At 41.3% G+C, this 27,941-nt stretch overlaps 1 protein-coding gene across 1 annotated transcript in view; it reads right to left on the bottom strand.

The window, feature by feature from the left end:
- tcf3b (transcription factor 3b) overlaps positions 1-27,941 on the bottom strand; it is a 100,647-nt gene that overhangs the window by 5,369 nt on the left and 67,337 nt on the right. Inside the window, exons 8-20 of the mRNA XM_034180234.1 lie at positions 27,445-27,491; positions 19,075-19,174; positions 18,891-18,991; positions 17,606-17,699; positions 15,583-15,641; positions 14,885-14,960; positions 13,402-13,463; positions 11,454-11,648; positions 10,043-10,154; positions 4,420-4,567; positions 4,024-4,077; positions 725-960; positions 469-620 (exon numbers count right to left, since the gene is read on the bottom strand). Coding sequence (XP_034036125.1) covers positions 475-620; positions 725-960; positions 4,024-4,077; positions 4,420-4,567; positions 10,043-10,154; positions 11,454-11,648; positions 13,402-13,463; positions 14,885-14,960; positions 15,583-15,641; positions 17,606-17,699; positions 18,891-18,991; positions 19,075-19,174; positions 27,445-27,491 — 1,430 coding nt within the window. The 3' untranslated portion in view covers positions 469-474. The remainder of the gene's footprint in view (positions 1-468; positions 621-724; positions 961-4,023; positions 4,078-4,419; positions 4,568-10,042; positions 10,155-11,453; positions 11,649-13,401; positions 13,464-14,884; positions 14,961-15,582; positions 15,642-17,605; positions 17,700-18,890; positions 18,992-19,074; positions 19,175-27,444; positions 27,492-27,941) is intronic.

The raw sequence follows: 27,941 nt of genomic DNA, 5'->3' as shown, positions 1-27,941 counted from the left end.
TTTGTGTGAAATATGTCCAGTTTTTATCTGATGTTTTTCCCATTAGGGTCTCTGGTGGCCTATAATTATTAGCTGCATCTATTGCAGTCTTTCAGTTTCTATTATATGTTGTGTTTTTTTTTTTGTCACTTTCACTTACAGTTGATGACCTACAGAGTTTCTACAGCTTTATGAAGCAAACACTAGCACATGTAGTGCAGCAGGGCCCTTTGACCTTCACCCGGCATGCAGAAACCGCCACTCCCTGTGTGTCATGGTGTATTGTCAATTTTTGTCCATGTGATTAAAATTCTAAAGGTAAAAATCATACTGTCAATATAAGACTGTGAATCCTTTTCACGAATACTAAGAAATAAAATTATACTCGTGCAGAATAAAATCGTGTTTATAACACACTCAAAAAGGATAACACATTTAAAAATAATACATCCTATAACAAGACTTAAGTAGCTGAGCTGCAGAACCTACCAGGTGTTACATGTGGCCAACTGGGTTGTGGCCATCTCCTCCCATACTAGGGTGGCCTCCTGAGAGCTGCATGGGTGCTTCCCCCACCACCCCGGACACCTTCTCCTCTTCACGGCGTTTTAAACACGCTGCCTTGGGGTTAAGGTTACGCTCTGACAGAGGGAGCAAGAGCAGAAACAGTCTTAGCACTAAAGGTAAAACTGCACTGAAGAGGAAGTGGTTCTGTCCAGCCCTAAAACACGCTGCCTGAACTGACCTCTAACTTGTTGTTCTAAATTGAGGATGACGTTGACGGCTTGATGCAGGATGAGAAGTTTGGTCTGAGGTTTGTCGTGGCTGAGGTGCAGCTGGCACATCCTTCCAAGCTCCTTAAATGCCTCGTTGATGTCCCGTACTCTGAGACGCTCACGTGCATTGTTAGCCACTCGTCGTTCCCTCTCTCTCTCCAACTTCACCTCAGGGGGAATGTCCTCGTCATCTTCATTGTCATGACTAATTCCAAATGGGGAGAAAAAAAAAAATGATGACACACAGGGAAACAATATTTACAACGATAGTCTTTCTAATGATTCATTGCAATCAGAATGCTATTAAAAAGGATTTTGGGAAGGTGCTACATTAATAAACTACACCCACAGCTGAGTCTTCTCACGAATGAATGAATTACAACAGGCGTGATAGCAGTCACACATACAACATACAATCAGTGCTTATAATAAACCCACATTATATAACTAAAATGTTACTTTTACAGCCAGGTGGCTTTAGATAAGGCGATTGACACATAAATACTTCTAAATACATGAACATATTTAGAGCTACGTTAAATCAATCTTTACAAAATGTGAGCAGCACGGTGCTCAAGTGGATCATGCACTTGATTCAAGACCACCAGTGTGCATTCTCCATGCAGTGTGGAGTTGCTTCAGGAATGGCAATCCGGCGTAAAACCTCTGCCAAATCAACATGTGGCTGCTGATTTGCTGTGGTGACCCCAAGCACAAAGGGCATCAAGAAGGAGAGATTCTTGAAGAAATGTCAGGGCTTACGGGCTTGTCAATTACTGTTTGTTGCTTCACCAGTCACAGCTTTGTGGTAGAACAGGACAAAGAATGGCAAGCATGAGATTGCACCATATGGTACAAAAGTACACTTGTCAGAGACATAGTGTATTGGTGTAACAAGGGTTGTCCCAAGATGAGTCATTTAATATAGAGTATCTGCCGATCCAGAGTCCTGATATACAACCCTAATTCCAATGAAGTTGGGACGTTGTGTAAAATGCAAATAAAAACAGAATACGATTTGCAAATCCTCTTCAACTTCAACTGTTAGACTTTATTGTTTTTGTGCAAATATTTGCTCATTTTGAAATGGATGTCTGCAACACATTTCAAAAAAACTGGGACAATGGTATGTTTACCACTGGATTACATCATCTTTCCTTCTAACAACACTCAATAAGCGTTTGGGAACTGAGGACACTAATTATCGAAGCTTTGTAGGTGGAATTCTTTCCCATTTTTGCTTGATGTACGACTTCAGTTGTTCAACAGTCTGAGGTCTCCAATGTCGTATTTTGCGCTTCACAATGCGCCACACATTTTCATTGGGCGACAGGTCTGGACTGCAGGCAGGCCAGTCTAGTAACCGCACTCTTTTACTCCGAAGCCATGCTGTTATAACACGTGTAGAATGTGGCTTGGCATTGTCTTGCTGAAATAAGCAGGGACGTCCCTAAAAAAGACATTATTTGGATGGCAGCATGCGTTGCTCCAAAACCTGGATGTACCTTTCAGCATTGATGATGCCATCACAGATGTGTAAGGTGCCCATGCCATGGGCACTAACACACCCCCATACCATCACAGATGCTGGCTTTTGACCTTTGCGCTGGTAACAATCTGGATGGTCTTTTTCCTCTTTTGTCCGGAGGACACGACATCCATGATTTCCAAAAGCAATTTGAAATGTGGACTCATCAGACCACAGCACACCTTTCCACTTTGTGTCTATTTCAAATGAGCTCAGGCCCAGAGAAGGTGGCGGCGTTTCTGGATGTTGTTGATGTATGCAGGGGTGCCCAAGTTCGGTCCTCGAGATCTACCTTCCTGACACACTCAGTTGTCCCCCTGCTCCAACACACTGGAATCCAGTGAAAGGCTCATTAAAAGCCTACTCATGAGTCTTTCATTGGATTCAGTGTGTTGGAACAGGGAGACAACTAAGAGTGTCAGGAAGGTAGATCTCGAGGACCGAACTTGGGTAGCCCTGATGTATGGCTTTCGACTGCATGGTAGAGTTTTTACTTGCACTTGTAGATGTAGTGACGAACCGTGTTAACTGACAATGGTTTTCTGAAGTGTTCCTGAGCACATGCGGTGAGATCCTTTACACAATGATGTCGTTTTTTAAATGCAGTGCCGCGAGAGGGATCAAAGGTCACGGGCATTCAGTGATGGTTTTGGGCCTTGCCGCTTACGTGTAGAAAGTTCTCCAGATTCTCTGAATCTTCTGATTATATTATGGACTATAGATGATGGAATCCCTAAATTCCTTGCAACTGAACGTTGAGAAACATTGTTCTTATACTGTTGGACTATTTTTTCACACAGTTGTTCACAAAGTGGTGATCCTCACCCCATCTTTGCTTGTGAACGGCTGAACCTTTTGGGGATACCCAATCATGACACTTACAATTAGTGTCCTCAGTTTCCAAACGCTTATTGCATGTTGTTAGAAGGAAAGGTGATGTAACACAGTGGTAAACATACCACTGTCCCAGCTTTTTTGAAACGCATTGCAGGCATCCATTTCAAAATGAGCAAATATCTGCACAAAAACAATAAAGTTTATCAGGTTGAACATTAAATATCTTGCCTTTGTGGTGTATTCAATTGAATACAGGTTGAAGAGGATTTGCAAATCATTGTATTTTGTTTTTATTTACATTTCACACAATGTCCCAACTTCATTGGAATTGGGATTGTACGTAATTAAAAGGGGTGATTATTTTTGCTGTCCTTTACGTATCTGTGAGACATTAATATTTTATATAAATGCAAAAAAAAATTTCCACTTAAAAATTAAAGAGCATGTACTTTAAAATCTATCAATAAAGGTCAAATTGATGGATTCTGGTTTCATGTCATAAAACAGTATCAATTTGTAAAAGTTTAGTGTTGTGGGAATACCCATTATAATAGGCACTAATGTGAAAAAAGAAAGAAAGAAAAAGATCCAGCATGCAGCACCTCCCTTTTCTTATGACCAGCTGATCATAGATGTTTATCCCACAAAAGTTGGACATGTTGACATTTAAAAACATACTACATTGTGTGCACTGCTTACTGCTGCACCTGAACTCACATGTGGCACATTTACAGACACATTTGAAAGTCAGAGGTGAATGTCAGTACAGAATGCAATCAGGCGATTCACCCAATCAAAATTCAGCTTTTAGACACCAGCTGTATGAAAATATGTGCTTTGAGTGATGACTGGTAAGAGCCCACAAAGCACAAGGAAAACTGATTCTCTACTGGAGAAACTTACTCATCTTTCTGGTCTGAAAGGCCAGAGAGCATCGGGAGGGTCAACACCTCCTTTCTGAAAATGTGAGATAAGGGGAGGGGGATGTCGACACAGTTAAATACCCAACATCACCTGGCCTACCAATGGGACACACAGGAAAGAACCATATTCATCAATGCTAAACTACATATCCAAAAATTATTTGCTGACATTTGAAATCCTGCAGTGGATATTTTCATTATTCTTTCCTTTACACTGTTATACTTGGGAAATGTGATAAAAAAACAACAAAAAAAAAACCCAATAAATTTCCACCTTTGTGGAATAAAACTGTATGTAAATGTAACTTAACTGCATTTTACTTGATGTTCAGTTAAAACATGAAGCCGAAATGCTAAAATGGAGGAATGACCTTACCTTGTTCGAATGCGTGCTACCTTGGGGTCCTTCTTTTCATCCTCAGATTTGTCTGCAACAGAAGAGTTCTCATCATCCTCCTTGTCTTCCCTTTTAATGTCAGAGCTGCTGGAGGAGTGTGTGGATCTGGCCAAGCCACCGGGAAGATCTGATTAACAACAGAAAGATGTCAGGGGCCTGTCCTTGAGCGCACACACAGTTAGGCACAGATGCATTTGTACAGTGTCAGTTTTTGTGCACCACAACATTTTTTGGGAGGTTACAAATGAAGCAGTCAAGATGGGATTGAACTGCAAACACATTCACACACAGCCCTTCCATTTTAAGGGGCCAAAACTAACTGAACAAACTCACAGTTATAAGTAGAAGAATTACTGTTAACACGTGCATGAAAAGCCACTGCAAGCCTGGAATCTGTGGACGTCACTAGACCCTGAGTTTCTGCCTTTGACATGCTTCAAGTCTTTACTGCAGCCTCCTTCAGTTGCTGTTTTTGTGTGTGTGTGTGTGGGGGGGGGGGGGGGGGGGTGTTCGCCTTCAGTTGTTTTCAGTAAGTGAGAAGCTGCTCTCCTGGATTGAGGTCAGGTGACTGACTTGGCCACTGATAAAGATTCCATTTCTTAGCCTCATTTGGCACATCTGCAGTCTGACGCACTGAAGCGATGTAATATCCGTTTGCCAGCATTTGATTGAATCTGTACAGATAGTACAGCCCTATACACTTAAGTATTTATTACACTACTTCCATTAGCAGTTACATCAACGCCATAACACGGTCTCCACTCTATTTGACCAATGATGTGTTGGACTTCAGATCATGAGCCGTTCCTTTCATTTTCATACTCTTCTTTTCCCATCATTCTTGCACAACTTTATCTTACACCTCATTTCCACAGACACTCGCTTTGCGTTTCCAGCAGCAGCAGTACCCTTCTGTTTGGTAGACTGAGCATGGTCAACGCCGACATGCACATCATCAAGAGTGCTGACACGCAGCGTGTAATTTAACATTTTTTTAGTTTTGTTTTTTTTTTTTTTTGGTCTTGGTGAAACATCAATGGGATTTGTTTTTGTCATGACCATAATGCTGAAGAGACATGGCTGTGGTGAATGCTGGCATGAATAAATGGAGCACTGTGACGCTCTCAACTTTTAAAAGAAGGTACTTTTCTTGGTGGTGGTGGGACAAAGAGCTGGCGTCCTCTGGTTCAGGCAGAGGAACACCGAGGAATTTCTTTAAAAATTCTGCATTTATCCAGTAATTTCTACAATAAGGAATTCAAGTATTTCAAGTAGTTCAAGTAGTTAGGGCTGGATCAGGTGACCCTGAACCATCCCTTAGTTATGCTGCTATAGACTTAGACTGCTGGGGGGTTCCCATGATGCACTGAGTGTTTCTTTCTCTTTTTGCTCTGTATGCACCACTCTGCATTTAATCATTAGTGATTGATCTCTGCTCTCTTCCACAGCATGTCTTTTTCCTGATTCTCTCCCCTCAGCCCCAACCAGTCCCAGCAGAAGACTGCCCCTCCCTGAGCCTGGTTCTGCTGGAGGTTTCTTCTTGTTAAAAGGGAGTTTTTCCTTCCCACTGTCGCCAAGTGCTTGCTCACAGGGGGTCATTTTGACCGTTGGGGTTTTTCTGTAATTATTGTATGGCTTTTGCCTTACAATATAAAGCGCCTTGGGGCAACTGTTTGTTGTGATTTGGCGCTATATAAATAAAATTGATTTGATTTGAAGTATTTCCATACGTCATCCAAAATAAGGGCGCCTTAGGTGGATAACAGTTTTCATCAGGCTGTGATGAGGAATCAGACCAAAACGACATAACAGGTAAGATTAAGACTTTATATTTACTTGGTGCGAATGATTTTAATATTTGAAACATAAGTCCGAAGTATATGAATGGTGGCATAAGGACTGTAGCTTCAGCTGCTCAGCCAAACAATGGACAGCAGCAGTGGGTTACCACCTCTTTTGTAACTGGCCCATTATTTTGGTACCCTAGGCAAGGGTGACAAAAAATTGGTATGGGTCGGTTATTTTGGTACCCATCCCTAAATCTGACTGTGGAAACGCAAAAAATAGCGTTCCATACCAACTTGGACCGCTTGGTGGAAACAAAGCTTTAGATTCATCTGCTCAGACATTTTCTGGCAAACTCAAAGACGGTCTTGTTTTTACAGGGTTCGTACACCCTTTCCAAAGTCACATTCAAGCACTTTTCAGGTCCATTCTCAACGTTTCCAGCATGTTAGAGCTGTAGTAAAATTACATGGACATTTTAGTGGATGGTTTGGGCTGGACGAACACGAGACATGAAGCATATGTCTGAGAGTGGAGCAACTGAGGGGATAGAGGGGTGTGTGGAGCAACCCCTGAGAAATTTTGAAAAATTAAATGCTTTTTAGGTACATATTAAGGTACTTTGAGGCAGAAAACATTGTTTTACAAGGACACTTTCATACAAGCACAATCAAGACAAACAATATATGCGAACAGATGTTTGAAAGAACCGGTGACAACATTTTGACAAACCAAACTGTACTGAAGATCATTCAAAACATATTAAATATAGGAATAGAAACTAAAATGTCATGGCTTTATCATCTGCACAGAGTACAATGCAGATGACAAACAAATCCAGGAGAGCTAATCTGGATGGATGCAGCGACAAGTTGGATTCACACATCACCATGATGAAGAATAGTCATCATGGTGATGCTGTTTGAATCCAACTTCTTATCCATCAGTGTGATATTAAATATCATCTGCAGTCTGTGGTGTGCATTCTGCTTTGGTGTCTAATTATGAATGTTCTAAAACAGACAGAACACCTTATGGATGTCACGCAAAACAAACAAGTCTTAAAACTGAGTTTTTAAAACATGAATTCTGACTTTTCTTAAACCACATGAGTGTTTGAATGTTAGAGGATGATACTTTAACTTTTAGTGTCTCTGAGAACTGATCCTAGATCCTTTTTTCCATTCTGGAGCTTTCTTATCATCCTTTCATTCAAACACTTAACATGATAAAAAGGTGCACTCTGATTGGCTACTGCCTCTTCCTGTTTCACCTCCGCTACATGCAGAATCACAGCAGCAGTGTTTAGCGCTTATATGTTTGGCTTACATCTGAATTTCCCCTTCTAAAATATCATCTGCATCACTCAGCCACACAGCACTGTAACTTAATGAGCCTTTTCAGGAAAATGACATGATCACGCTGCCTGCACATAACCAGGAATCCGGTGGTCAGAATGACTACCCGAGCAGAAGATTCAAGTGATTAAGCATTTAAAGGGTTTGACTCCTAAACGAGACCGTTCTAACACGGGTTTGTGACTTATCTTTGGTTAGCATTTATTTTATTTGCCAACAATAATGCACGGGCAGCTCTCTCAACTCCACTGGTAGCGAAGCAATACTTCATAAGAGTCAGATCAGCTGACGCAGAGCTACAAAACTGCATCCTCATTACTAACAGCAGGAGAAAAGCTAGTATAACATGTTAAGAGTTTAGTTTCAAATTGGTATGACACAAGAGGAAATAAAACAATTTATTAATGGAACTCAGATTTACAAGAGTTTATAAAAATTACGAGACTGATGTGACAGAGTAAATATAAACTGACAATGACATTACAATTTCCAGCATTTTCAAGCACTTTATCCAAAATCCTGGCACTTTTCAAACTTTCAAAACACAACATTTTAATTCAAGCATTTTAAAACACCTGTATGAACCCTGATCTTAAGTACTACTTGTGGTTTGCACTTTGTCATAAACTCTGTCTTAACATTCAAGCAGGTGTCTTGATCACAGATTTTAAGACACACCCACCTCCTCCACAGTGATCTTTACTTATTAGATGTTTTGCGTTTCTTTACATCAAAGAAAGTATTCTGCCACCATCCACATTATTTGCCTTCTGTGGTCTTTCAGGTGCTTTTTTCTTTTGTGTGTTGCTTAAATGTCCAATTAGTTATGGAAATGAAGGGACCACATTTTCCAGAGTATAACATGCAGTTTTGTGTTGTTTTATATTAGTTGGGGGGTGGGCTGCAACTTCTATTCTGGTGCCACTTATATACTGAAAAATTTGCATTCTTTATCAACAATAATAATAATGATAATCATCATAATAATAATGATAATGATGTTGATGACTTAAAAATATACTACAACACTGACTGACACGCTGGTGCGATTGCTATTCCTAAATGGTTAGTAAAGCTGAAAGTATACACTACAAGCATATCTTTATTGTTTCACTCCATCTCCACCATGGTGTAGACGTAAAAATAAGAAAACCTGTGTCCAAACACTCCAACACCCAATGGTATGTGTAATAATGATCACATTCTAAAGTGATGCTTTCTTAAATGACAGATTATGAAAGTACTTATGACATGACGAGGCTGAGAAGTTACATCAGATATTGTAGTTTCTTGTGGAGTTCTGATTCTGCTGACAGCTCTGCACTTTAGCTTCATGAGTCAACATTAGTATGACAAAACTAGTTTTTAAAACAAAGTATCTGAAAGACTCAGCAGAGGCTTCAGTCTGCGGCGGCTACTCAGTAGATGTTTTTTTAATTTTGTCCTGAAATAAAATTGTCCTGAAAGCGTTCTGATAATTTATAGCGTCACCACTCTGTTAATGGTTCATCAAACTTGGTGCTCATGTATCCACGGCCTGCATGTTTTCGGTCTCTCCCTACCCTGCTCACACGTGCACAAGCTGTTGATTGATTAAGCTAATTCAGCTAATCATTTGTGGATAGAGTGAGGAGAAAAGGATAAGATGCAGGGCAACACAGACCAGAATCAAGTATGGGAACAGCTGTTTTAATACAACAAAACAGCAGTTTTTCCAAAAAGGGCAGAATGGCAACTCACGATTTTAAAATTTCTACTATAACACAATCATTCAGCTCCAATTCTACCACCGTATTTTCCAGAGTATAAGACGCATGGGTCCAAACAGTGTTAAGGAGCACAGCTAATGAGCTAATTAATGTCACGATACATGGCACAAAACGCAAGTATCCTGTTTCTTTATGCCACTGAAAACATATGTGTGGTGTACATGCAACACAATGGAACGGCTGAAAACCTGGTGCATTTATTTATTTATTCAAAACACAAACACTGCTTTAGCCATCAGGCTAAAGCAGGATGCCTGACCTAAATAACATACAACTAAAGGGAATTTACAACACTTCAGATTTACACTGATCTCAAAAATGACCCAGGCGACTGGCAGAGTGGAGATTTTTCATCCCTGCATTTTAAACATGTGCTGAAAGTAACTGAAAGGCCCTGTTACAAAGTTTCCATCTCTCTCCTTCTCTCTTTTTAAAAAAATTTAAAAGGCAGTTTTTAATGTTATGTTTCTCGTTCCAACTAAAATGAAAATTCCTGGTTGTGAATCATGATTTTTTTATTTTCCAGTATATAAGTTGCAGGTCCTCTTAAATTAGTAAAAAAAAAAAAAAAAAACCAAACAAAAGAAAAAAATAAATGCAACTTATACTCCAAAAGATAACAGGGAAACACAACATTCCTAAGCAATAACCAACATATCCTGAAAGGAAAATAGTAACTGCTAAACCTACTAGTAAATCCCTCTGGTTGCCCAACTGATGGTGTGGGTCCAGAAGCATGATGGCCATGCAGGAGAGTGCTGCTGGGAGGAAGGCCTGTGGCGTCCTCATGCTTCCCTCCCTGCTGATAAAGACAGACAAGAACAGTGTTAATAAATCGCCCAAGAACAAACATGACTAAAAAATACACCGCAATCTCTGCTCAAGGGGACAATACTAAACCTGTCAAAAGATGTGTTACAAATAGACCAAAATTATGCTGCCAGTTCATTGTGCTATTGCTGTTGTCCAGCAGGTGGCACACAAGATGCAGTATTATGTTGACCTGATTTTGCCCAACTTCAAATCCAAATCCACGTTATGCGAATTACCATGATGAAGGTGGTTATGTTTTAAGTGTTTTCTGTTTGTTGGCTTGTTAGCACAATAATACACACTAATTTTTGCAAAACTGGGTCCGAAGGTTGGCTCTGAATTTGGGACACATCCCGCATAAAGTATCTGTGTGGGTTTTGGACACTACAACACACTGAATTTTCACTATTTATATTTACACTTTACTCAGTACAATTGTTGTTGTTTAGGAACATTATGAACACAGAATGATGAAGATAAACCAATAAATATAACATTTAATTGTTTGTATGCTGTGTAGGGGCACTCTAGATCTGTCAGAACTGTGCCCTCCTATAATGACCTACGCCAAATGATGTGGGAGGGTTGGTGAGCATGCGATCAGCTGTTTGTCAAGTTAAGATCTAAAAAACTGACAGATTTCAGGAGAAATTAGTAATTGAATGGTCCTTGATTTAGAGCAAAATTCATTACTTTTGGAAAGAGATTTGGATCTACTCAATTTTATTTCTTTATCTGTTTTTAATACAAATTACGAACAAATACGAATTACACACCAGCTGTCTGAATAGTCACTGAATCCTCAGCCACCAGAGGGCAGTGTTGTAGGGACGCATTGATTAGAAAGCCTGAGAACAATTTGCAGATTTTTCAAGACTCTCTGCCTCATTTCCCCCCCCAGTTTCTTTCACCAAGAGCATAGACTGATGCATCTGTAGAGTGCAGGACCAGACACACACACACCGCAACTCCAGCAGTAGTGTGGCCCAAGTAATAATAATACCACAACAACAAAAACCCAGTATTCACATGTCTACAAACTGCTATATTCAGTAACAGCTGTAGAAATGGTGTTTTTGTCCTAACCCTTCATATGCAACATGACCAGTCTGGTTTTAGTGTTTTTGGGGATTTCCAGTGATATCACTGACATGATCAAATTAACCAACAACACAAATTAAACAGTACAAGTCTTAACCATGTGGCTTGCTTTATGTTCTTGAAAAACAACTCTACAGTGTGTCAGACAGATGTCTGACACACAATTTGAGAAGAGTGGGTGACTCACCATAGAAGGATGTCTGTTGCTGAGGGCGAGGCTTGCATTGGGAAAAGCTGGAGAGAGGGCTCCGAGACCCCCGTTGTGCACCGACGACAGCAAGCTGTGCATGTCAGTCTGGCCCTCCAATCCGGGGCCTTGTCCTACGGCATGGCTACGCAGTACATGAATGGCCTCCTCCAAACGGTCCTCCATTTTACTCTGCTAGAAAAGTACAATGCATATGGATCAATACCACACAAACTCACTGAGCTTCCTCTACATCGATATCCCGTCTACAATAAAATCAAGGACCATATCCTGGACTATAATGACACTTTCATGCTAAGAGTCAGGCCACAAACTCCAAATGGCATGGAACCTGGCTCACCAAGGTAGACAAAACTGGCCTTCCAGGAATGTTCAAGAAGTGGATTTATCAGCATTCCATATTACTGCGGATCCTGTGGTCTTCACTGGTGTATGCAGTTCCCATCATGACAGTCACAATGATCAACACTTACATGCAAAGCTGGCTAGGCCTACCCCTTAGTCTGAGCAGCCCTGCTCTTCATGGCACAGCTTCCCTTCAGTGGCCCAGTGAAAGAGTTCATGGTTTCACAAACACGAGAAATTCTCCAGTACAGAGAATCCAGGCATTCAGGTTTATACAGGCAGGAAGTGGAGCACAGAAAAATCCCTTGAGGTGGCTGAGTCACAGCTGAGGCTGAAGTCACTGGTGGGGTCTGTAGCCATTGGGCATACAGACAGAGGTATTTTCCCCTCAATCAGAATTAACAACTGGCACGGTAAAAAGCAGCAGCATTTAGTTAAGGAAAAGCACGCGCGGATGCGGAGGACGTAGGCGCTAGTAGTATGGCGGTGATAGAACAGCAAGGAGCATGGACAAAATGAGAAAGTGTATTACAGAGGAAAAACCACCTGTTAAACATCTAGCAAGCAGACTTCCACTGCATAGGATTGCTGGTTCAAATAGTTTATGACATCCTACCAAGTTCAGCAAACCTCCATATCTGGGGTAGAAATGAGACGTCTTCATATTCTCTATATTATGAAAGAGGATCCTTAAAAGATCTCTTAGCAGCTGCCCAAAAGCTGCAAGGGGATAGGTGCCAGGTTTGGCACCATGATCAAGTGCCAAAGGCAGTTGCTGCTGCAGCCATCAACTCCAGCAAGGGCTACCCCCAACCAAAAACCACCATGCTCCTCAGAGCTGGAGAGAAGCCCTACTGTCAACTTAGGGCAAGGCCTGGTCTCCTCAATGCTGCCTCACATTGGCAACTGGAAGTGGACATGGGTTAACATCTGAAAATCCCAACTCAGAGAACTACACTGCATCAACCAGTCCTGATTATTATTTCACAGTCCATCAATCCACAGATTACAGTACCCTGGGAAGAGTGTATGGAAGAGGTCAATGACAGGAAGCACACCAAGTACCAGGATGTTAATGGAAACTGCAGAAGGCAAGGCTGGCAAATTCATTGTGTGCCTGTGGAGGTGGGCTGTCGAGGATTTACAAGGCATTCACTCCAAAGCATTTACACTACTGGGAACCACTGGCCAGGCACAGAGGAAGGCCAATACATCTGCTACTGGCACTGCAGAGAAAGCCACGAGGTGGCTATGGACCAAGAGGGCAGATCCATGGTTGAAAGCAACTGGGATGTAAGCCAGGGTCTGCTCAACCCCTCCTGGGTCACCTGTGTGAAAGAGTCTGATGGTGAAAGACCTCAAACACCCAATGACCTCAGATTACATAAACGATGATGCATCCCAGTAAATCCATGAGATGCATCTCATCTACAATAAATAACATGAGAATCAGAGCATGCTTTAATTAAATGGCAAATGCAATTGTGCACACATTTAAAATTAAAAGCAGAGAATGACTAAAAGGGGAAAAACCCTTTGCAACCTATGAACTTTGATGTAGCACAGAAGTCTCTTAACATACCAGTGTGTGTGGCTGCCCTTCATAGCTGGGTGTGGTCGGTCTTTGCCACTGAGACTGAGCTCCTGTAGACAGAAACATTAGACAAACTATACATATATATATAGAGAGAGAGTACTTATTTTGCAGCAGATTGCATTGTAGTCATGCTTCTGAAGGAAAGGACATTAATGTTCCCAAGGGATATTTGCTTAAGCTCCTCCTCTTCAGATTCAGTTCTGCATTTAAAAAACAAGGTCGCAATCAAAGTAGCCAAGTGTAATAAATTGGGTTACAAGCCTGTCGCACCTTGACGATTTAGCCAGCGTATGAAGATGTATGGAAAATACACAGAATGTGCTGACGTATGTCTAATAAGTTATAAATCCCATGATCCAGCAAGTCTAAAATAATTTAAAAAATAAAATTAATTTAATTTAAAAAATGTTAAGTTAGGGCAGCACGGTGGCTTAGTGGTTAGCACTGTTGCCTCACAGAGAGAAGGTTGTGGGTTCAATTCCCGTGGCCTTTCTATGTGGAGTTTGCATGTTCTCCCCGTGTTTGCGTGGGTTTCCTCCGGGTGCTCCGGTTTCCTCCCACGTCCAAAGACATGCGGGTTAGGTGGATTGGAATCTTTAAAACTGTCCGTAGGTGTGTGTGTATGTCTGTGTTTGTTTGTCTATTTGTGGCCCTGCGACAGACTGGCGTCCTGTCCTGGGTGTACCCCGCCTCGCGCTCTATGACTGCTGGGATGGGCTCCAGCCCCCCGCGACCCTTAATTGGACTAAGTGGTAGAAGATGAATGAATGAATGAATGAAATGTTAAGTTATTCTGTTCATCCTCTGTGTGGAGGGGAGAGGCTGCGTGAAAAGCATATGTGCGCTCGATGAAGTGCTTGTCAATATAAACGTGCTCCGCCATGCCAGACAAAAGGGTTCTGCTGGCAGTGGAAACGCAAACCAAGCCAGACTCAACTGTTCCGACCCGTACCATACCGTGCCGCACTGACCCGGACCGCTTGGTGGAAACGAGGCTGTCAGCATATGTCAAGGTGGGACAGCTGCATAACTTATTCTACGTATTTTTCATATGTCGGCATACGCTGGCTAAATCGTCAAGGTGTGACAGGGGCCTTAATGTTTATGTTGTGTTGCTTAAAAACAAATCCAAACTTGACTTTGCATGGATTAAAAGTAGGACTTAAGTGAAACAAGTACAAAACTAAAAGGATCTTTATAAAAAAGTATACTACATTTGCCAATGTTCTTATTAGCAAAATTTATGCTGACAAATCTGGCTACACATTAATGTACGACCAAATTTATTTTTTCATGCCAGTGTAGTTCAGCTAAGATGATGCATGAAAGTTTAATTCACTTTATTATTATTATTATTATTATTATCAGTCCATCAGAGTCAACCTGGTGTTAGATGCCCTTTCCTGAATTCACTATGGAGAATAGTTTCACCCTCATATCATCTGTACAGAAACAGCACACACTGTACCTGTAATACCCTGAGGAGAGCCAGGAGTGGACGGGGCTGAGGAGAAGTTATTACTGTTGTGGTCCGAAGGGTAGATCTGAAAGATTGTTTCAAAACAGCTCAAAAACATGTACAGTGACACACACACACCCTAACAGAATAAAGCAAAATAAAGCAGTGCACTCCCCCCAGAATACACTTTTTTAAACCTTCTGGGTTTATACTGGTGCAGCACAGTTTGGCTGGAAATGTCATAGTAATTAAATTTTGATAGCTCATACATTATCATCATCATCATCACTATTACAACCAGACATCCCCCCACGGGCAGGAAGCGTGTGATGTTTCTAACAAATCTGCAGATGTAATGACAACCGTTCTTCATGACAACATAGTTAAAATGTCAAAGGCATACCAGACACACAAAAGGCAGAATTTGGCTGATATGCAAAACATACACGTCTCAACAGGTTTTAAATTTTACAGCTGGAAGGTGCTTTCATTACATCTGACAAATAAGCTCATTTATTGTAGGTCACTGTGTAAACAATGTCACACATAGACAGTTTTGGTCACCACTTTCTGTAAATTTGCAGTTGTTCGACACCCTCCCTCCCCAAATTCCCTGCAATCGTCTAGCATTTTTATTATGGTGTCAGAGACAAAACACTGTCATAATGATGATATCATTACCCAGTACTCAATAAAAATAAACTCACTGAGGCAAGAGCTTTTCCAATCTCATCTCCTGAACTGCTGGCTGTGGTGCCTCGGTTTGCTGCAGTAAAGACGACGAGTAAAAAGTGGGACAAATGACTAATTTGTTCTATGGAGAAAATATGACAGCAGACACAGAACACACAAACAAATTACAATCACTGACAGAACACATCAAGATACTTTTACGATTTTATGTGCACGAGGCGGTGTCTGGAGGCAGCAGAAGAGAAAAGTCAGAAGTGTGGAAGAGATTTGGGACTTTGAATGTTGGCAAGACGACTGGTAAAGGGAGAGATTTGGCTGATATGATGGAGAGGAGAATGGTAGACATTCCAAGCGGTGACACTTCTTTCACTTCTTTTGCGTCGGGGTGCTACCTATCTCACCAGTGTTTCCTTTAGGCTGCAAATTTATAACCGCTGCTGATTCGTCAGGTCAGAGGCACATTATAACTGGCCTCTGGTCTCTGTAAAAGCACCGCCAGACCACAAATATTTTGTTACTAATGCTGACAAAAAATATCCAATAATTTGGGTGTCAACATTTTACTGGAGGTCACCAGACACTTTTTCTTCTTTTACAGATGATCAGCACAGTGCAGCAGAGTCACGCATGTCCTGTGTATTTCCCTGCTACTGCAAGTGTAACTATATATACCAGAATAATGCTGGACTCTTTGAAAGCATGGGAAAAAATGGAAGGTTTGTTTCTAAAAAGTGAGGAAAGAATAGAGAAAATAACACTTGCAGATATCAGTCACCCTTGGAATAACCATGCTGAGAGAACCAGGAAATCGAGTTGTCGCCTCTCGTGAGAGTATTTACCCTGTGTTGCCAGGTTTCCTGTCCAATTGGGCAGTTTTGCATTTTATTTACACGGTGTTGCTACATTGAGCAGTGTTGCCAGGTTTAGCCATTTTGAATTTTATTTTGTGGGTAAAAATAGCTTTGGGCTGATTTTGCATCAGTTGGTGAGTTTTTAGAAATATTTTAAACAAAACCCAATTGCTGTAAGATTGTTACGTATGCTTCACTGCACTTATGATTAGGAATGTACTGTACTGTGTTATCTATCTATCTATCTATCACGGGGAGTTCTCCTGTTATTTTGGGACACCGGCATGGCTTTACAGTGTTTTTCCCTCATCTCTGACACTGGGAACATATTGTTAAATTACAAAATGGTTTGAGAGTATATCTGCTACAATATGACAAATTATTTTCAATCTGACATAGGAGAGGTGATGGTCTCGTGGTTAAGCGTCGGGCTAGAGACCAGAGGATCCTTGGTTCAAATCCCAGCCTGACTGGAAAATCACTAAGGGCCCTTGGGCAAGGTCCTTAATCCCCTAGTTGCTCCCAGTGAGTAGTGGGCACCTTGTGTGGCAGCACGCTGGCATTGGGGTGAATGTGAGGCATTATTGTAAAGCGCGCTGATGCAGATGGAAAAGCGCGATATAAATGCAGTCCACTTACCATTTTATTTACCATTTACATGGTTTCTTCAATAAATAATAAACCAATGAATATTGAGGAGTGATTTGCGACGGGGGTATCTTCAAAAGTAAAAGAAAATTGACAAGATGGGAGTGAGATCAGCTATGTTGGACGGCTTAGAGGCAGTAGAACTAACAAAAAGACAGGAGGCAGAGCTGAAGATGTTGAGATTCTCTTTGGGAGTGATGAGGATGGACAGGATTTGGAATGAACATATCAGAAGGACAACACAGGTAGGACAGTTTGGAGATAAAGTCAGAGAGGTGAGACTGAGATGCTTTGGACATGTGCAGAGGAGGGACCCAGGGTACATAGGGAGAAGGATGCTGAGGATGGAGCCAACAGGCAGGAGGAGAAGAAGGAGGACAAAGAGGAGGTTTATGTATGTGCTGAGGGAGGACATGCAGGTGGTTGGTGTGACAGAGGAGAATGCAGAGGACAGGGTGAGATGGAAACGATCAACCTGCTGTGGCGCCCCCTAATGGGAGCAGCTGAAAAAGGAGGAGGTTATTTTAAAGCCTCTCACCTATGATGCCATCACCATTGATGGTAGGTGTGTGGTTGTAGGTTGTGGGGGCTGAGTGAAAGCCGTTGACTTCACTGCCGTGCAGAGGATAGTTCTGTGGGGACAGAGGCAGGGGATGACGCTTCTGGAGACAGGATACGAAAACCTTCACAAGGCATGTATACCAAATTAAATAAGTCACTGAGACAAAGTACTTTTGATGTTACAGTAGAACCTGCTGGTTTAGTTCTTCAGGATCATGGACAAAATGTAAAATAGATACGTAAACAGACATGGGCTGATAACCGGTTTCACGGTATACCGCGGTATGAAAAAGCCACGGTATGAAAACCACTAAAATTTTTCGTTATGCCGTCCCTACGGTATGAGCGGGTTATGAGAATACTTGACAGGCAGAGCGGAGGCGGCCGCTGCCGCCCTTCCCCCTGGCGCACATCTCTGTGTCTGTTTACAAACAGGCAGCTAACGTTAGCTAGCTCTGCATCGTGACTGAAGTAGGCGAAGCCTGCACTGAACTTTTCCCTCCGTCTAAAAGGACCAAGTCGGTTTTTCGTTTTATTTTCCACGGAATAGCCCTTCAAGCCAAAAACAGTGACAACAAAGCACTGTAGCTATGGCCTGTGTCGGACATGGAGCGATTCAAGATACCCACAACATTACATGGAAGGAGTAAACTTTATCCCATCTTTGAAACCACTGAGAAGTACAAGCGGTGAACCTGAGTCGTGCTTGTGGTCGACAAAATTCCTCCCACAAACATGTCAAGAAGGACAAATACATCTATTCCAAGCACTTTGTTGGTGAAGCTGGGCCAAGTATTGAGCACCTAGAGTTCCAGACCTTATTCCAGCCACGTTTCTCCCTAAGCAAGTAAGTCATGTTTCCCACGGGGCAGAAGCTACATGTCTAAAAGAGAGACAATCATTTTGGTATTTTCTGTAAATCTGTCAGTGATATAGTACTCGTAGCGGTAGACATCGTGTCAATTAGTGCGCCTGAATCACGCGCGCTTCATATGCAAATAGCCATAATGTTGTTAAAGCACATTTTAAAGCTATACATAATACCATGAAACCGCTGTATTTTTGCCCACAGTTATCATACCGTCCAAATCTCATACCGGCCCATGCCTATATGTAAATAATGTAAAGCATGTATCATATCTGTGTTTTTAATCAAAGATAATAGTTTTGAAAAAGATGCTCAAATTAGCTCACACAAAGCAAGAATGAAACTGAAGAGATGCCAGAAAGCAAGATTTGGAACAGGCCAAGCTTCTACCCACCATTCTGTCTTGTGGGTTAATTGCAGAGAAGGAGCCTGACTGTCCAACATGTGGTGAGTTACCCAACATGGCAGAGTATCCAGAAGATGACCAGGGGTCTTCTGAGAAAGCAAGACATATTTGGCAAATATGAATAGCATTTCACAAAAGTCTTGACAACAATATCTTCTGAAAGAAATGCTACCTTGCATGTAGAAAGAGCCAGGGTATACAGCTCCAGGCTTAGCACTGGGATATCCTCCACTGTCCCTAGCATACTCGTCACCAGACGTGGATGCGTATACCTTAAAGTAAATTAATGCAGACAGTCAGACAGTGAGCAGCAGGCCAAAGCATTCCACACTGGCTGCATGTGAAAAACATCACCTACGCCACATTTTTTGGTCAAAGTCATCTGTGTGCCTGCACATCGTCAGAGGTGAAGTGTGTCAATACTTTGATACTGGTCCACCCTATTAAGCTTTCATTTATATCTAGTCACTCCAAGTGGCCACAAGATGGCACAAGGGAGTCTGGCAGCAGAGGAAGTAGACCGGCTCCTTGCCTGCAGTTGAACACAGCAGCCATGGCATGCTGGGCACAGCAAACGGATTGAATCCCTGTGCACAGTAAGCACTTCCTCTAGCTCCCAGGATCCCAGTGACATCGCACTGCCTGGCCTGCAGCCCCTCCCTATAACACACACACACACACACACACACACACACACACACACACACACACACACACACACACACACACACACACACACACACACACACACACACACACACACACACACACACACAGTATCATCTCGCACAAATACCATGCATTCAGAGTGCCAACACACACACACACACACACACACACACACACACACACACACACACACACACACACACACACACACACACACACACACACACACACACACACACACACACCACTAGCAATACCCTCAAACTACCACACTCTGTGCTACATCAATAGAATCCTATACTCCAGTGGGCAAGCACTGAAAAAATGAAAAAGGACAGCCGTGATGAAGTTTGTCATTTTATGTGTTTATATTTAATGGTTCAATTAAAACATCCATTTTTGTATATTTCTAAAAAAATGGATGTTGGGTTTGAAGAGACATTCTGTTTCTCTGTGCGCCACATACTGAAGAGAGGCACGAGAAGCCGCCAGTATCCCGACACCATTAGGCACCATTCAGTCATTCCACCCTGTTCTATAGTGAAGCAGAGGAAGGCAGAAGAAGAGAGGAAGAGAATAGAAGATATGCTGCAAAGAATGCTAATCCAGGGAAGGGATTTTTCTTTTTCTTTTTTTTTTTGTAATTTGATTTAACGGGGAGAAGTGGAAAGGGAATGGAGAGATGCACTTCTAATTACAGAGCCATCTGCCTGTTCCTGGACCACATCCAACTCCACAGGCAGCTGGGCTGAGGAGAGGGAGAGAAGAGAGGGAGAGAGAGGGGGAGAGAGAGAGAGATGGGGGCTGGGATCCAGTCAGTGAGTGAGAAAGAAAGCAGGAGAGAGAAAGAGCAATTGCAGTAGGTAGTGGGTGGTAAAGGGGCATTGGGGGGATGAAGGCCCAGATGATTTATGAAATGGGTAAGAGATAAGGGGTGTTGAGGGGGGACAGGAGAAGGTAATCTAAATGACTTAAACAAAGCTTGATATGGCCAGGGGAGTGTGAAGGAAACAGGGGATTTAAAATGATCACGGTTAATTCAGGCGAAAACATGATGGAGATGGCTTCATCTAACAATAGGCTTTGAGTTGTTCTTTCATGGGGAACAATGTCAAATGAATCCTGCTGCTGTAGATGGGAACGGAGAACCACACAATGACGAATGCTGCTGGATAATTGTATTCTCCTGAAGAAAGGAGATTTCTAGGGTAAAATCCTCAACTAATAGGGGTTTAATGTAATTCAGGTTATGACCGTGCAGAGGTTCCTGCAGGAGCCGAGGCAAGGGGTGGGAAGAAGACGCCAAGATTAACATCAAAATAAATTTAAAGGGCTGTATTCAATGACAAAACAAGTATACTAGACAAGTAAGAACATAAGACATTAAGTTTTTATTTGTTATTTGGTTATTACAGATGGCGGGGGGGCTCATGTGGTTACAGGCTGAGCCTCATGTACAGGTTGTGGTGGATTAACTGACAAGCGTCTTGGGGAGGATGGGAAAACAGCTGCATAATGCCACTTTATACGCCAATTTATGACACAAAACTCAACGACAAATAAAGAGTAGATTGAAGGAGTGGTGAAGAAAAGTGAGAAGGGAGGGAATGAGTACAGACCACAGGGTCATCATCAGCAGTCATTAATCTGGGCTCAGACACAGGGCTAAGAGGCCTCGCAAGCATTGCGCTTCACAACTGGGTCACTCACAGAGGGAGGCCCACCCAGGCCATCATGTGGTGAAGCGTAGGCAGAGGACTGGGTGACTGGGGGGGGGTTCACACACACAGACAGACACACACACAGACATGTCATCATTCGCCCTGAAACCACACAGCACTCGCCGTCATTCACACTGTGGGAACGACTGTGGTTCAGATCATGAAGAAGACAGACACGGTTCACAGTCAGCATCACCAAAGACAGGTGTCTATACTACATGTTTGTTACTACATACTACTACATTCAGCTACCACGTTAACAACACCAAACCCAAGCAGAGGAAAGCACCTGTATCTTAAGAAGAAAGAAGAAGAAAAAACCTAGACAACTCATTGCAGAATCACAGGAACTAGAACAGAGAAGTGTTCTGCAGGTCCATCTGACGTGTCTATCTGAAGCCAAATACATACGTGAAAAAACTTTATCTTAAGAGTCCAAACGTCACTGTTTACAAATGACAACTATTGCCACATGACACATTTGTGGCTTTGTGATTTGGACCTGTTCAACCATATGGAAACCTTTTGAACTTCCCCCATCCATGTTCTTCATTTTCTCATCAAATTTTGTCAAGATAATGAAATCATGCAAATATGAAATTAAATAATGTATAACAGAAGATATACTTTACAGAATTTTCATGGGACAAAGACAGTTATTGTGGATGTGCTCAGGTATTTGCTACAAAACATTCCTAACTTTTACAACATGAAAACCTCTCTCACACACCAAAAACCAGCCTACCAGCATTATTGGCATCACTTCATATTAAAAACAATTTAAAATATGTTCAGAAATGAATGGAAATTAATCAGTTTGTATAATCAAAATACTTCAACTGCTCAAAGTTGCTGAAAAAAAAAAGCTTTCATATAGTGAAATAAAAAATACAAGGTGTATGTGATACAGCTCTAATACATTTTACTGTCTAGCACTTTTTTAAAAACAAGTATTGGCATGCTTTGATGAACCCTGTGCTGACTGTAACCTTGAAATATGAAATTCAAGAACAGCACAATCCCAGTTCATCACTTGTTTTCATACACCTCAACACCAGAGGGCACAAATCACATGGAATGTTTGGAAACAGTTGTTTCTAAACACTTGCTAATGTACTGAGGCCCCATTCAGAAAAGATCATGATGTCTTCCCTTTTAATACAGACTCTGGAAGTGTTTGGAACACAGGTGTTCCCAATGTTATGAAATATTTGCAAGCACTGTTTTTTGTTTTTTTTTTTCAGTTACATCACTGATTTTCAAGTCTCCCCAACGTTTTTGGCACCATCCCCAGCCAGACGTTCTGTCTAATCTGTAATTCCTGTTTTACGTTTCCCCATTCTGTTGGGTATTTTGTCATGTTTCTTCATGGGGTTGGTATGAGTGGGCATTGTGTTTCTCCCTGCAGTTGCTAGCTTGCTATCTGGGCTGAACAAATCATATTTCTACCCGTGGGTGCTAATTTGTTAGCTGAGCGGAACACACATTTCTGCCCACAATTATTAGCTTGGTGAAGCACAGCTAATAAGCACAGGACATGTCCAGAGTTCAGCAGGCAAAGAAACCATGGAGGTGTTCAGCCACAGCTGTTCTCAACTTTTAATAATTTACCCAGCATTCACTAACTATCCAGCAGGTGGCAGACATGCCTATGGGATATTACGTAGGCAAAACAAGTTGTTCTTTTAATCAATATGATGTATCAGAGTTCAGCAAATGCAATAGAGCACCATTATAAGTTCTTTCAATTTGGTGAGTTACGAGATGTTATTTAGCATTTTTAAACATTGTCTACACAAGCTGGCTGGGATGGAACAAGTGGCTAAGTACATATATATACAGCAAGGTTGTCTTCCTCAGGAACGTTTCCACTACACTGCTTTAATTAATCTGAACAAGCTGAACATAGAATCACAAAAATAATGAACTAATTTTGCAGTTTATATTCCTAAATAATGGTATGTGGCAACACGCCCAGACTAGATGAATCCAGGGTGACTCTACACTAATTTGAACATCTTTTGCACATGCACCAACAACTGCTGTTCAGGAATAAAATAAACATGTCTACAATGGACACAGAACAACAACAACAAAGACAGACAGACAGACACACACACACACACACACACACACACACACACACACACACACCACAGTGAACAACTTTTCTTACAATTACTGTGACAAGGTCAAATGTCAATGCAGTTTTTCCATTGAAGAGTTAGTGAAAAGGTGGTGATGCCATTAACAGAGTACTTTTAATATTCAAACTGTACTACAACCAATGGCTACAGATGGTAACAACCACAGTGGCTGTATTGTCCCCAACAACAGCTGGAGGTGAAAGCGTTTTAGCATTCATCTTAACCTAGCTTATACAGGATCAAATTTATGTCATCACCAAGTTTCAAATACCTTTCCTCTGGAGTAAAGTAACATTTTGCCTGCAATGTGACAGACTATTCATGAAAAGATCTGTTGTCACATATTCTTTATCACATTTAGTGATGATCCAAGCCATCCAGGACAGACTATAATCTCAAAGAGTCGGCTGAATAGGTATTTGAACAGTCACACTAGGAATTTTGTCTCTGTACACCACCACAATGTTGTGGGTATGAAGCAGTCAAGATGTGATTAAAGTAAAGACCTTCAGCTTTCATTTCAATGGTTTAACAAAAATGTGGCATTGGCATTAAAGAATTAAAACCATTGGACAATAAGCACAATTCAAAACATAAGGAATGTTATTGCTTGGCTGAAAATCTTTTACAGTCAATAAGTGCCTAGAGTCTGGAACCCATGGGCATTACCAAATGGTGAGTTTCCTCCCTTGAGATGCCTTTGCAGGCCTTTACTGCAGCCTCTTTCAGTTGCTTGCTGCTTATTTTTGAGTGTTTTTGCCCTTTTGTCTCCAGCAAGTGAAATACATTCTCTCCTGGGCTGAGGTCAGGTGACTGACTTGGTCACTGAAGAACAGTGTTGCCACAGTTACTTTGAAAAGTAATCCAATTACTGATTACTCCTTGAAAAAGTAATTTAGTTACTTTACTGATTATTCAATTTTAAAAGTGTAACCTTAATTCCAATGAAGTTATCACTGTGTTACAACACAGTGGTAAACATGCCACTGTCCCAGCTTTTTTGAAACACATTGCAGGCATCCATTTCAAAATGAGGACACAGTTGCACAAAAACAATAAAGTTTATCAGTTTGAACAATACATATCTTTTCTTTGTGGTGTATTCAATTGAATATAGGTTGAGGGGGATTTGCAAATCATTGTATTCTGTTTTTATTTACATTTTATACAACGTCTCAGCTTCACTGGAATTGGGGTCGTAACTAAGATTACTAGTTAATTTTTTTTGTTACTTTTACCAGCTGCCCACCATATCAACATGGAAATGATAACCTGTTTTGCCAATACTCACTTTATAAGGCACCCTTTCTTGACTTCACTGAACATAAATACTTGCTTAATAAAAAAAATTAAATATAGACATCTTTCTTGACCACATATTTAAATGGTGACAGCACTGTAACTGTAAAACTTACCATTTCTAACCTACATTGTTTATAAATGTGACTATTAAATTCTTTCTAACATTTTTCTAACATTTAAATTCTCTCTAAACATTATGTAAGGATTAAACAACGAGAAGCCATGCATTATATGGGTTGAATGCACGACGCGGAGTCTGAAACACCACGACGTGAAGCGGAGCGGTGTTACTCCGCGAAGTGCATTCAAACCGTATAATGCACGGCTTCGAGTTGTTTAATCCACTTATACCATGGTCCCACACAGTGAGCTAACACACATTTATTTAACAGAACTTGTATGAGTATTTGGGGACTATTTTATGTTTTGTCTCTGATGCGCTTACCGAGTCTGCGAGCTCGCGCTGCAGCAGGCCCCTCAAACCGCCCCACCCCCGCCTCCCTTTCTGCTGTGGAGCTATGACAAACTCTGGCAAACAGGTCCAGAAACTACGCTCGCTGTTTTGATGCGGAGCGCTCGGCCGCCCGCGAGGATAGAACTGTTCTCTTCTTCTTTCCCGGCTTCAATCTTGTCAAGTTCGTCCGATGTTAAATCTTCACGCCGTTGCTTTTGCTGTTCTCATCCGCTGTCCTCCTCTTTCCATTCCTCAAACGTTTTATTTTGGCCAACAATATTAAAATTCACTTGGAAATCCATGTTTTATCGCGTTTCTGTTATTCACTTGTCAAAACACAGCTGATCTGCGCCAACTGATTTGTGCGTTGCTATGGTGACGACCAAAGCGGAGTGATTATAACAGTGACTTAACTCGCCTAATTAAGTGTGCGTATACACGAAAATAATGCATGCCAGTTAGACATGAAATTCTCACTGACCATGGTATAAAGTTATTTAAATTATTATTACCTCCGCCAAGGAGGTTATGTTTTCGGTCGAGTTTGTTTGTTTATCTGTCTGTCAGCAGGATAATTCAAAAAGTTTTGAACGGATCTTGATGAAATTTTGGGGAGTGGTTGGAAATGACAAGAGGAACAAGTGATTAAATTTTAGTGGTGATCCGGATCACGATCCGGATCCAGGAATTTTTTAAAGGATTCTTCACCATTGCGGGATAGGGGGAATTTTGACATTCTAGTTTCTAACTCCACAAAAACAAGGCAGAAAGGCTTGAAAAAAAATTAGGGTGTAACATAGTCAAATGTTCTATCAAACAACAAAGTTTGGTGAGGATCGGATCCGGATTCCGGATCTGGTGATCCAGAATATGCAAAAATATAGGGAAAATAGAAAATGTGTCAGTGTGAGGTGACAAATGAAGCTAGAGATGCACAACTAACACCAAATTGTAGCTGAATCTGTACTGATTCAGTAAGGTGTCATCAGATTTGATGTAGCTTCAAATGTTATGGAGCTAGATCCAGAAGAAAACCGCCATTACCGAAAAATCGTTTTTATACAGTAACTTTTGAACTAATAAAAACATAAAAGTGATTCCAAGTTCTAGTGGTATGTTTTCATGGTCAATGATGTCAAATATAAAGGAAAGAAAAGTGCATGTATCATAGTTTTGGATGTAACACTGAATTGTTGAATAGATCACTGTGCCAAGGAGGGAATCTCTTTAGGGTCAGTGACCCTATGGCCTTGTGTAGCACATGCAACACTTAAAAAATAGTTCTATTTCAGAATTTACTGTTATTTATTTAGAGAAGTGTTTCATAAATGTTAAAAAATTCATATATTTGCAGTTTAGTTGAATAATAAATTGAATTTTGTCTCTTATTTGTTTTTGTCTATAAGCACATGCAATATCAATATTAGTGCTCAGATGACAGTAGCTTCTAGGAAAGGTGCAAGTTGCAATAAACTGTGATGCCAAGCGCTAAGGATACATGCTATCCAGCAGATGAAACTTTTTTTACTAGCAAACATCATTGTTAGACTTTTTAGGTTCAATGATTCCACGGCGTGTAGATGTTATGGAGTCAGTGACCCCATGGCCTTGGCGGAGGTTTGCACTCTCTGAGTGCTTCTAGTTATTATTATTATTATTATTCAGTAGTATTAGTAATAGCATGAAAAAATGTCTCCAAAAGTGGACCTTTAATCTAGGGCTGTTGTGGGGAGCCACCCACGTTAGATTACTCGTTACTGAAAAAAGCGGTCAGATTAGACTAATGCGTTACCGACATCACTGTTGGAGAATATTCCATTTCACTGAGGAGCACTTACGTTGCTTTAGCAGTATATTTTGGTCATTATCCATTTGCACTGTGAAGCACCATCCCATCAGTTGGCAGCCTCTGAGCAGATAGTCCAGCCCTATACACTTCAGAATATATACTACCTTCATCAGCAGTCACAAACTCCATAAATACCAGTGGCCCGGTTCTACTGGCAGCCATACATGCCCATACCATAATGTACCTCCACCATGTTTGACAGATAGGCCCTATTCCAATGTCCCCCTAACCTCTGACCCTTGAACCCTCACAGAATTAAATGAGATCACCTGGAAAGTGACAAAGTGAAAAGGAGGCTGCAAGGGTGAGAGCAGTCCATGTGTGCGTGCACATGTGTGTGTGAGGGAGACAGAGACATGTGAAACTGGTTGAGAGGTATCAAGGTGAAATAAGTTCTCACAGAAGATGGCAGACCAGGGGGTTTCCGAATCTTCTTTGGCTGGGTTTCTATGTGCAGAAAAGAAAAAAGAGAAAGAGACAAAACCAAAAGAAATGAGCAAACACAGTTTGATAATGTTATGTCAGTTAAGCTGTAATGACTTCATACATCTGATCCATCCACTTGTAGTACATGTACTATGTACACTACCAAAATTTACACACACACACACACACACACACACACACACACACACACACACACACACATACACACACACACACACACACACACACACATATATATATATGTGTATATACACCCTACACATACACACAGTTGTTATGTAGAAGTAATATAACAAAAGTGGACAAAGTGCTGTGAATACTTTCTGGATGCACTGTGTGTCCACACACACGCACGCACGCAGGCACACACACACACACACACACACACACATATATATATATATATATATAAAATTTTATTTTATAATTAAATGGCCCCTTATAAAGTTT

The sequence above is a fragment of the Thalassophryne amazonica genome, chromosome 10 (genome assembly GCF_902500255.1).
Source record: "Thalassophryne amazonica chromosome 10, fThaAma1.1, whole genome shotgun sequence".
NCBI lineage: Eukaryota > Metazoa > Chordata > Actinopteri > Batrachoidiformes > Batrachoididae > Thalassophryne > Thalassophryne amazonica.
The sequence above is the reverse complement of the archived record's forward strand: the minus strand, read 5'-3'. Positions and strand labels throughout refer to the sequence as shown.